General features: G+C 40.7%; 1 protein-coding gene across 1 annotated transcript; it reads right to left on the reverse strand.

Moving 5' to 3' along the window:
- Nucleotides 1–5,916: 5,916 nt before the first annotated feature.
- lrit3a (info leucine-rich repeat, immunoglobulin-like and transmembrane domains 3a) lies at nucleotides 5,917–11,577 on the reverse strand. Its single transcript, XM_070913734.1, has 4 exons — nucleotides 11,462–11,577; nucleotides 9,476–9,942; nucleotides 7,193–7,498; nucleotides 5,917–6,950 (listed from the first exon to the last, which is right to left on the reverse strand). The coding sequence occupies exons 1-4, from the start codon at nucleotides 11,575–11,577 to the stop codon at nucleotides 5,917–5,919; spliced, it is 1,923 nt and encodes a 640-aa protein (XP_070769835.1).
- Nucleotides 11,578–11,960: the final 383 nt, after the last annotated feature.

The following is an 11,960-nucleotide window of genomic DNA, read 5'->3' on the forward strand; positions in this document are numbered from 1 at the left end:
AAAATTAAGCAACGTTTGCTTATGGACTGTTGGCATCCTTGTCCAGGGCTTTAACCAGAGAGACAGGGGAGCTTTACATACCAGAAGATGTCACGCTAAAGAGAGATGTGAAACCCCAATGAAAAGATTACTCAGAATAAAGAGGGTAATACTGTCAGTGCAGTGTTCAACCAAAAAAAAAAAAACAGTGTGTGGGATCCTGCTCACTCCCCACTTCGGCCCCCGGGCTGCCAGTCTGTTTTGGAAGCAAAGATTGAAATTCCTGACACCCCCGTGGTAAATTTTGCACATGCTAGTCCAGCATTGGAGCAAGATCTTCTTTAAGCTGCAGTCAGTGTCTCAAGCAGAATGTGGAATATGCAAGAAATGAGGCTGGCTGAAGAAAGGTCCCACATAATAACAACATCTTACTCTCACTCCACCCCCTGACCCATGTCCTTTCTGAATGTGGATGGATGTGTCTGTGTCTGGGAGAGAGAGACTGGGAGATGGACATTGCAATATAAGACTATTAGACCAAACACAACCCTGAAATATTTATTTATTTATTCATTGGGGAACAAAATTGAGTTTTTAAAACTATAACACCATTCATAAATGACGTACACCTACAGTACAAGTATAATTTACACATGCCACACACACAATAGACACTCTGTTTTGTGTCCTGTGTGCGAATGAGCAGTCAGTGTGTCAGACTGTCCCCTGTTGAAGTTCGTCTGGCTATCGGGGCCAATCTGTAGAATGAGTAATTTATAGAGAACGGAGGAGGAGTGGAGCAGATTATCCCTAAATTGTTTGTCCTCTTTTTACCGAGGAGAACAACTAACAGGCTCCAGGAACCAAAACCTCTATTCATACCCTCCATGACTAGGATATTGTCAGCAACAACGTCAGCAATAACCTTGTAGAGGAGCAGGAGAAGATTTACACGGCTGAGAAAGTTGCCTTGTCTCCAGACTAATGTTAGCAGTCTGAAGGGCACTAACCTTTTCCCACGATTTCACCCCTGGCAGATAAGAATGAAAACGTTAATGTCTGTAGTGTCACTTCACGTGACTCGAGTGCTGAGTGACCATCAGAATCAGAATTGGGTTTATTGCCAAGTAAATTTCACATAGAAGGAATTTGCTTTGGTATTAGGAAGAGAAAACTAAAAAAAATGACAAAAATCAAGAAATAGAAAACAAATATATATATATATATATATACAGTGCATCCGGAAAGTATTCACAGCGCTTCACTTGTTCCACATTTTGTTATGTTGCAGCCTTATACCAAAATGGATTAAATTCATTTTTTTCCTCAAAATTCTACACACAACACCCCATAATGACAAGGTGAAAAAAGTTTTTTTGAGATTTTTGCAAATTTATTAAAAATAAAAAACCTGAGAAATCACATGTACATAAGTATTCACAGCCTTTGCTCAATACTTTGTTGATGCACCTTTGGCAGCAATTACAGCCTCAAGTCTTTTTGAATATGATGCCACAAGCTTGGCACACCTATCTTTGGGCAGTTTCACCCATTCCTCTTTGCAGCACCTCTCAAGCTCCATCAGGTTGGATGGGAAGCGTCGGTGCACAGCCATTTTCAGATCTCTCCAGAGATGTTCAATTGGATTCAAGTCTGGGCTCTGGCTGGGCCACTCAAGGACATTCACAGAGTTGTCCTGAAGCCACTCCTTTGATATCTTGGCTGTGTGCTTAGGGTCGTTGTCCTGCTGAAAGATAAACCGTCGCCCCAGTCTGAGGTCAAGAGCGCTCTGGAGCAGGTTTTCATCCAGGATGTCTCTGTACTTTGCTGCATTCATCTTTCCCTCTATCCTGACTAGTCTCCCAGTTCCTGCCGCTGAAAAACATCCCCACAGCATGATGCTGCCACCACCATGCTTCACTGTAGGGATGGTATTGGCCTGGTGATGAGCGGTGCCTGGTTTCCTCCAAACGTGACGCCTGGCATTCACACCAAAGAGTTCAATCTTTGTCTCATCAGACCAGAGAATTTTGTTTCTCATGGTCTGAGAGTCCTTCAGGTGCCTTTTGGCAAACTCCAGGGCTGCTATGTGCCTTTTACTAAGGAGTGGCTTCCGTCTGGCCACTCTACCATACAGGCCTGATTGGTGGATTGCTGCAGAGATGGTTGTCCTTCTGGAAGGTTCTCCTCTCTCCACAGAGGAACTCTGGAGCTCTGACAGAGTGACCATCGGGTTCTTGGTCACCTCCCTGACTAAGGCCCTTCTCCCCCGATTACTCAGTTTAGATGGCCGGCCAGCTCTAGGAAGAGTCCTGGTGGTTCCGAACTTCTTCCACTTACGGATGATGGAGGCCACTGTGCTCATTGGGACCTTCAAAGCAGCAGAAATTTTTCTGTAACCTTCCCCAGATTTGTGCCTCGAGACAATCCTGTCTCGGAGGTCTACAGACAATTCCTTTGACTTCATGCTTGGTTTGTGCTCTGACATGCACTGTCAACTGTGGGACCTTATATAGACAGGTGTGTGCCTTTCCAAATCATGTCCAATCAACTGAATTTACCACAGGTGGACTCCAATTAAGCTGCAGAAACATCTCAAGGATGATCAGTGGAAACAGGATGCACCTGAGCTCAATTTTGAGCTTCATGGCAAAGGCTGTGAATACTTATGTACATGTGATTTCTTAGTTTTTTATTTTTAATAAATTTGCAAAAATTTCAAAAAAACTTTTTTCACATTGTCATTATGGGGTGTTGTGTGTAGAATTTTGAGGAAAAAAATTTATTTAATCCATTTTGGAATAAGGGTGTAACATAACAAAATGTGGAAAAAGTGAAGCGCCGTGAATACTTTCCGGATGCACTGTATATTATGAAAAGTAGATACAATATATTTGCTTTTAGCATGAAAGAGCTGTACATTTTGTGCAGGAATGTACAAAATATTGACCAAGGAATGTGTGCAAAAATTCACAGTATGAAGTATAAAGAATAAGGAATATGTGCAAATGTACAAAAGATGTGCATAATGTAACGTGCAGTGTCTATGGGAGCCTTGTTGATGTGGCCAGCTGCAGACGAGAAGAAACTGCTCTTGTGGCGTGAGGTTTTGGTTCCTGATGGACCGCCGAACCAGACACGGGTTGTGTTCAAGGTGGGAGGGGTCAGACACAATCTTCCCTGCTTCCCAGGAGTCGTACAGGTCCTGGAGAAGTGGCAGATTGCAGCCAATCGCCTTCTCAGCAGAGCGAATGATACGCTGCAGTCTGCCCTTGTCCTTGGCAGTGGCAGCAGAGTACCAGATGGCGATGGAGGATGTGAGGATGGACTCAGTGATGGCGGTGTAGAAGTGCACCACCATTGACTTTGGCAGGTTGAATTTCTTCCTCTTCTGTGCTTTCTTGGTGAAGGAGCTGATTCAGCTCCCACTTGAGGTCCTGGGTGATGATGGTGCCACATGGGTTTGAATCATCAGTTAGTTAGAGTGCATATCTAGCATACAGCAAGAGATGCTGCTGCATTAAATGCCACCTCATGTCATTTGCTTTTGTAAGACAAATAGTTCTGGTCCTTAATTCCAGCTGGGTGAGTCACTTTTTTTTTTAGAAATTACAATACAAAGCATTTGAGACTACGTAGCTCTTGATTTAAATAATAGCACGCTGACATTTCATACGTACTCACATTTGCTGCACATACACTGAGACATCTTGTGTCCAGCAGGAAAAGTTTAGAAATTAACAAAATGTGCATATTCATAGATTCTGGAAATGTTAATGAGCTACAAAGAGTAGATGCCCATTTTAAAAAGTTTTAATGTGGAAATGATCCTTTTTTTGTGGAAAAAAACATATCAGACACACATAATTGTTCCAAGCAGACTATTTGTTTGTGTGTTTTAATACATGTCTGGAGGGGATATTTAAATGTTTTCCATACTCTATTTTTTGCTACATTCAGTGTCAACAAAAACAAGGTGACTTCACAGATACAACCTTAGATGCTCCATGATGTTTACTGTAATTTTAATGAGTGGACAGTTAAATCATTGCAGGTTTAAGATGAACTGCACTGACTCATGAAGCTGCAGTGCCTTTGTGTTTGACCTCTGGCTGAAAAGGCTAAGGATAAGTTTATTGTTTCACATTAACCTCAACTTAGATCTGCCTAATTAGACTCATTTATCTCTTATGTTACAAAATGGTTAAACAACCACAACAATCTGTGAGCGATGCCTTTTTCTAGCCTTGTTATATATTCTGTCACTATTTACATGTGGCCAATTTTCCACTGGGCTGCTTTTAATGGCACCAATCATGGTTTGCCAGGAGATTTGTGATGCAACTGTAAAGCCTCTAGAGAAGTGAGGTATCTCACTTCCAGTTGCCCTGTCTGGATTTGCTTTCTTGGACCACAGCCCAGTGGAAACTGTTTAACAATTAAAGTTGAAATGTATTGTGTCTGTCTATATTAGTCTGTTCATTGATCTATTGTTATGTCTCTTTTCCCTCTTACCCCGTCTATCTACCTAGCTACCAATCCATCTATCTGTCCATGTGCCCGTCTGTCTATCCATTCATAGTTTATCCGTCATTAACAGCCCAGCCCATCCTCGTCTACCATCCATTCATTCTGTTTGTTAAAACAGCCTGGCCGTTGCCATGATAACAGCACAGCTGGCATTAGCGATTACTTAGTGCTGCAGGCTCATGCAGCTGGTGGTACAGAGGTATCCATGGGAACAGTTTTCCAGGTCCACCCATCATCTTATCGGGATTTACGGCGCCTGTTCAGATGAGAGCATGACAACTGTGACCCACTGATTTTCAGGGTGAACACGTCTGCTCTTGTTCATAACTGAGTAAGCACATGTTATATGTCTGTGTACCTTTCTATATCCACTTCTATTAATACACGACATTGATCATACTTTTTACCAGTAGATACATCTATATTTTGCTTCTACATGAAGTATTGTGTTTGATTCATAATAGATAATATGCAGTTTTTTTTCAATCACTCTTCTCTTCCTTATGTCTGTGTTTTGACATCTAAATATTTACCAAACCGTGGTACTCTTTTTAAAGTTTGGAAAATTGTATTTGAGAGATCTATTTTCTGTGCACCTATCTACTCAGGTAACATAATACCACACAAGTACACAACACTAATAGAATTCAACAGTTGTTCAGTTTATTAAAAACAAATGTACAACTCCATTTATAGACAAATATATATGCAAAGTCATAGAAACAGGCAATGTTTATCAGACGAGTCACATTCTATCAAACACAATGGCAGTACTTTCTTGTCCAGTAAGGCAACAATCAGCTTGATGCTTAAAGCAACAATTATGTTGTAAATGTGATGGGAAGTGAACAATGGGTCTTCTTTGACACCACGTAATATTCATATCTGACACTTAAACTTTGGCATTGGGTATAACATAAAATGCCACACACAGCTACCTGACAGGCTCTTTGTATGGTACTATTTATAAGTTATAAGTCCAACAAAGATGTCGTGCTGTAGTGACAACCACTCAAACTTCTTTATCAAATATAAGGCTCCAAAATAAATAAGGACATGAATAAACAGTCATTGACTGATCTGATTGGGTTTTTAACAAAAGTTCTTTTGAACACCCAAACAACCTCCAGGGAATGTTTTCATGTTAACTACACTTTTCTAAATCATTATATAAATCTTTATAAATTAACAGTTATTGGAAACTGCAGAATAAATGTGTTACACCAGTCAATACAGCAAATAATTTCCTTACAGCCCCACTGATTTGAAATGAAAATATGTATTTATAAAGATTTAAAAATGATTTCACAGTTAATAGTTTATCAGTGTTATAAAAGGCATATAAAGAGAATTTCATATAATGTGTTACTAGCATGGCGTTTGGGAATTGGCCATGGATTCGTGGCGTCAGCAGAGATACTCAGACCGGGAACTGTCACTCTTATAGGTCATCTGGGAGTCGATGCTCGACCTGGAGCACAAGAGCATTTGCTCTGAATCATGAGTCAGTCTCCTTGCCCAAAGCTCAGTTGGACGAGAGTTCAAGGTCCTGTGTTTCATTGAAATTGTCTCAAACTTGACATAGCTCTCTTTTTCAAGCTCCTCTTCATCTGAAGGTATGTTGTGTCCCTTGCAGTACAGAGCGAGAATCTTGTACAGTAACAGTGCAATAAGAGGCAAAACCAAAGCACAGGCAATGCCGCTTATGACCATGAAAAGCTGGTTCTGCCCACCATCCTCTAAGCTCTCCAGAGTGTAGAAGTCAATGCAAGGATCTTTTCCAGCAGCACTACCTTTTGCTACGAGGCAAACTGAGTACCTCATCCCAGATGACAGTCCCTCTAGGAACACTTTTCCACTGCCAGCATTAGTCTCCACTGTCCTTTTGATGTCATCGTCATCATAAGGTGAATATACAACTGTGAGTGGCGCATCACTTGGTAACCCATCGGCTGTCCAGAGCAACACTGCAGTGTCAGATGTTTCCTCTACAATCTTAAGGTCTTTGACAGACTTTGATGCATCACTTTTCTTGCTCTTTTCATCTGCTGCAAGCTTTCTCCCATTACCTCCTTGCTGGATTTTTCCTTGTTTGGGTGGGCCTTTCTGTAAACTGTTGCTGGGGGTAGTTTTCGGCTTCCTGGGGACAGCAGGTAGTGTTGTTGATGTCATTGGGAGAACTGTGGACGTGACATCGGGCGAGTTGGGGATGTCCGTTGGTGGAATAAATGTTGTGTCTTGGCTAGTTGGTCCTGTTTCGATGCTCGGCCTCAATGGAGGGATAGTGGTGCTGATGGTACCAGCAATCGAGATAGAAATGGTGGCTTCTGCGTTGCCTGCAACACTCTTGGCTTTGCAACTGTAGTTCCCGGCGTCTTTGTACAATATTCCATGCAAACTCATAATGGACCACCTGATGCCGTCTCCAGGTGACTCCTGGACTGTAGAGTAGAACAAGAACACAAAAGTCAACATGGATCAAGTCTTACCAAGTCTTGGATTGCTTTGCATGATTTCATGATTATTACCTTGTGGGACTAGTACCGAACACCTTAATGCTTCATGCACAACAGGGAATAGAAATCTATACACAATTTATAGCAAGTCTAAGTCTCAATGAATTCAGAAAAAAATATTTCTGCTGTCTAAAATGCTTAAACTTTCAAAAGCCTGCATATTATACCTGTGTTGTTGACTGGCGAGCCATCTGACTTAACCCAGTAAAGAGTTGGTGTTGGAAACCCTGTGGCATCACATCGCAGGAGAACATTACTGCCCAAAGGAGATGTGATCTTGGTTGCCGAAGTCATGACTGATGGTTTTACGCAATTGTCAAGTTCAGCACGCTGAAAAAGGACACCAGCCAGATTCTCTGGTCCACTGCAGGTCAGGAATAGGTCCATCAAAACCACTGGTGTGACAACCATTTTGGAAATCTCAATCAGCTTGGAGATTTTACAGTCACAAAACCAGGGATTATCTTGGAGGCCTGACGATGAACAGAAGAGAAAAATTAAGGTTATAATTATGGGACTAGGAAAAAAAACATGGATGTACTATTTTATAGAAGGCAAATCAGTAGAAGATAAATGTGTTTCAAAATGGCAAATTCATATGTAGGGCACAAAAAAGCCAACACAAATAACTTGACAGCTAATGTTGTATATTTTAAAGCGAGTTAATCACCATTTCAAACAGTGGGTACCATTATGTTGCAGGGTATACACAAGTTAACCATATTTATCGACCGCCTTTAGATAGATGTAGATAATAATCCACAAACGTTTACATATATACTCCCTTACAACTTGCTGTAAACACCTGCTGCACACAATAGGTAAGCACATGTACTGGTGCATATTAAAGCCCTTTAACCAGATTAGTTTGTCTTAACAGTGGCAAAGCACCTAAGCTGGCTCTGGCCTTCCTCCACTTTGTGGCAACACACTCTTTCCATTAGCCCTTCTGTTAGCATAAATATCAATAGATCACTAACAACTTTGACACTTTGTAATCCATGTGTCAAGTCTGACCGTATAGGAAGCATTTGTGTGGTTTAATGTAATTTTTATTACAAACTTAAAATTAAATGGCATGGGAGATTCTTGTTTTAAGTCCAAACCATGTTTTAATGTTCTTTCTATATTTTAAAATACTTTTATTTTTAACTTAGTTATGATAGTGGTCAAATAATTCAAAACAGTAAAGGTGAGCATACCTCTCATATAATACTAACAGGAAATGGTCTTAGAATATGCTAAAAAAGCTGTTGTCTGTTTGTGCATGGGCTGTTTTTTCCTACAGCCTAATCCTGTTTCTCCTTCAGGTGCACCAGTTCACACAGCCAGCTCTTTCAGCACAGATAAGCTAGCTTGTCTTTATACAGCCTATTAACAATATCCCTCCCACTGTCCATGCAACACAAAAACTGTGAACAAACATCCATTGTCATATATGCTAGGCTAATAGAATCTATTAGAAAAATACATTCAGTTACATGCAAATAAAAAAAGACGTTTTTTGTGCAAAGGCACACAGTACTACAAGCAAGTGACCATTGGTACAAGATATTTCAGTGACAAATGCCAAAATCATTCGCCAAAAACCCCCAAAAACAATCCCAAATGACATGTCAAGTAGTTGACTCTGCAGGAGGAGATTGATGCATAAAAGTAGACACTACTCTGTTGTCAAATGTCTGCTATCCCCTCACAAGATTAATACCAATTTATTCAACTGAAATGTAGAGACTCTGCAACATTTCTTTTGGACTAAACCTTTAAACACATTTTTGTCTTATTTAGCATATAACCAGTGTCTTGCAACCGCAAGGTATTGCGCATGGGCAAACTTTGCTCAGTCATGTAGTAGATATTGTACTTTCCAGTTTACAATGGAAACAATGGTTTTCAAAATGCCAATAAAAGGACAATTTTGGCACTGCAATTTTCTTTGGCTAGAGAGAACTATGACACTAAATCATGGAGTTTTGGGTGTTTCAAAATGTAAATGAAACAACCAACTGTGGGGCTATCAGAAATGATGATAAATGTTTGATCACTGGAAGAGTCACAGGTCATCCTGGCTTGAGAAATATACGTCTACCTCACGTGTTCTTTTGTATAAGTTGACTATATTGCATAGGTACATGTAACTCAGTATACTTGCTATACATTTGTTTTGTCTGATGTGTTCCACTGAACTTGACCCTGGCTTGGATCGCCAAGAGGCATAATAAATTGATAATGTACATTAAGCGTCAACACTGCCACTACTTACAATAAGCTAATTTGACTGTGACCTGGCAGTCACTACCAGGGCATGTTTGAGTCAATCAGAACAAGTCTGGCTAGATTAACAGGTGATGGAATGAAGTTCCTGAGGTAATTAGAAATAACCCCAAAAGTGTATTGACCTGGCCCTAATATCTTGTACAACTAAGCCAGACACAATCTTTTATCCTTACCTAACACAACTTTCTGGGAGGCATTAGTAGAGATGGGTGCTCCATTGAAGGGGGGCCAGATATCCATGAGATCAGAGGGCAGGGTGGCTAGTTTGTTGCTGGATAGGTCCAAGTAGGTAATTTTGAGGAGGTAGGGTATTGCCTCAGTGGGAACATTAGTGATTCTGTTGTTGTGTAGATCCAGTGTCCTCAGCATGGGCATCTCTTTCAGAGATTCCCAAGGGAAAATGGAGATCATATTTCCATCCAGCCTCAGCTCGTGGAGCACTTTGAGGTTGTAGAAACTTCCAGTATCCACAGAGGTTATGGAATTATAAGTAATCCACAGGTACCGTAAATCCACCAGGTAGTAAAAAGCTTCTGTTGGGATTCGCCGTACCATGGTTTTCTCAATGCGAAGTTTGACTGTATCCACAGGGACGTTGACGGGGATGTCGGACATGTCTGGATCATTGCAGAGCACAGATCTGAGAATGAAAGATGCATAAGTTAAAGGGTTTCAACCTATCCTATGGCCAGATAACAAAACTGTTTTAGAAAAGGGTAACTGTAACACTTTAACACATTCTCCAATGAGACAGCAGATGATGTCAGCAGAGCATTTTAAAGAATTAACAGCGAGTCTATAAGGTGTTAGTATCTGTATATCTATCCATTCATTTATTCATTTATCCATCCATCCATCCAGACTCTCCGTTGTGATGTGGGAAGCCTTTTCTGACATGACTGTAGTCCATCTAAAGGGCACTTCCCAGATGGCAAGGTCAGAGCTAATCACTATCATCATAAATACTGAGTGATTATGTGGATTGTCTTCTACTGCAGGAGGTGGAATACCTGGAATCAATTATAGTCACAGACAAAGACCTATGTAAAAGGGAGTCATTTAATAGCTTTCAATAAAAGTGTTGATTAGCAATATATGATTACTAGAAGGAAAAAAACTACCTTTAGCTATTACTTTTAGCTTGTGGTGGCTATGACGTTTCTAATGGTAGTGTCAGTAGGCCTGTACCATAATATGTGCCCTTATACTTGTAATAATAATAATGTCATCTTCACTAGTATCACTACTGCCACAGTCACCTTTTCCCTGTTTAACAACTGACAAACTTCTCTGTTGTCTTAAGTTGTCGGTGGAACCTTCCTTATAGAAACCAACCCAAGGCAAGCAATTGGGAATAGTATTTGTTTATATGTTGCTATTTAGCATTTTCTCATCAACTTGTCAACATGATGGACTGACGTCCTTTCTTTGTCGCCCAAATTTGACTGCAAGAAGAGGGATGCAATGTTGAATAGGGTCTAGCACCAATAAGACTGATTATGCAGATGGCAATTAGGTCTTTCTCAGGGATAAATGGATTGGGACCTTGCCAGGGAATGTACACTATGTCAATACAGGTCAGTGAACCTGTACAAATTGTACTGTGGTGCATTTTGATGTATTTACCTTTATGTTCACAGCCCTGGTGTTAATGTGGCTCTTCCTTCATTTTAACATTCTCAGTTCAATGCCTCTGTATTTTAGCTAATTGTTGCTCATCCAAATGAGGTCACCCTCAAAAAGTTATTTTCACACACACACCAATGGAGGCAGGATGGCTGAAAAGGTTTTAGCTTTGTGCTCCTCGCTAAACATGTAATATAACTTACTAAGTGCGTCATCTTTACTTTCCGTGGATTTAACACGGATCACGCACCAGGTGGTCTGAGTGCAGTGGATGTTCATGTTATGCTCATTCAAATTGGTTATCATTGTTAAATAAGCTGTTGAACTTTTAAAAAACTTCACAAACTTAGTGAACACTGAGGTGAATTTATTTATCTTTTTTATTTACCATTTATTACTATGTAAATGAAGGTATAGAGGGTGACCTAATTGGGAAAACAAATGTATCTGCATCTGTCTTTCATTTAAATTTTCCAAATTGCCACAAGACAGCAAGTGTGTGCAAATGACAACACAATTAAAGTACAATTTACCTGGTTCCTGTTCCCTCGGTACGTCCATGGAAGACACAGGTGCACTGGGATGGACAGAAGGGATGAGCCATACTGAGGCAGCATAGGAATACATGCACATAGAGAAGTCGACGCATGATTTCACCGAATGCACCCACAATTCTCACATTGAGAAGAGATCAGGAAAAAAGACATCCGGAATCATTGAGATCCTGAAAAATTATTCTCCCCCCCCCCAAAAACAAATGGAGAATAAAGAAAAGAGCTTTCAAAGTCCATAGGGTGCAACAGTACACAGGCTAAGGCTCTAATTACAGTACAGGTGACCTGTTAGATTGACTGTGTGGGGGAGGGGGTGGATTAGTGGCGGATTTCTTAGGTTTGACAGGGTCACGCAAGCTAGGCAGCAGGGCAGTTTGGGCATGGCGCTAATCAGCTATTTCTGGTGAGGGTTCCCCTCATGGGATCCAGCCACGCCTTTTGTTAATCCATTCAGTTACCAACCGCACCACTACTTTTA

The sequence above is a fragment of the Enoplosus armatus genome, chromosome 10, assembly GCF_043641665.1.
Source record: "Enoplosus armatus isolate fEnoArm2 chromosome 10, fEnoArm2.hap1, whole genome shotgun sequence".
In the NCBI taxonomy this organism is placed as follows: domain Eukaryota; kingdom Metazoa; phylum Chordata; class Actinopteri; order Centrarchiformes; family Enoplosidae; genus Enoplosus; species Enoplosus armatus.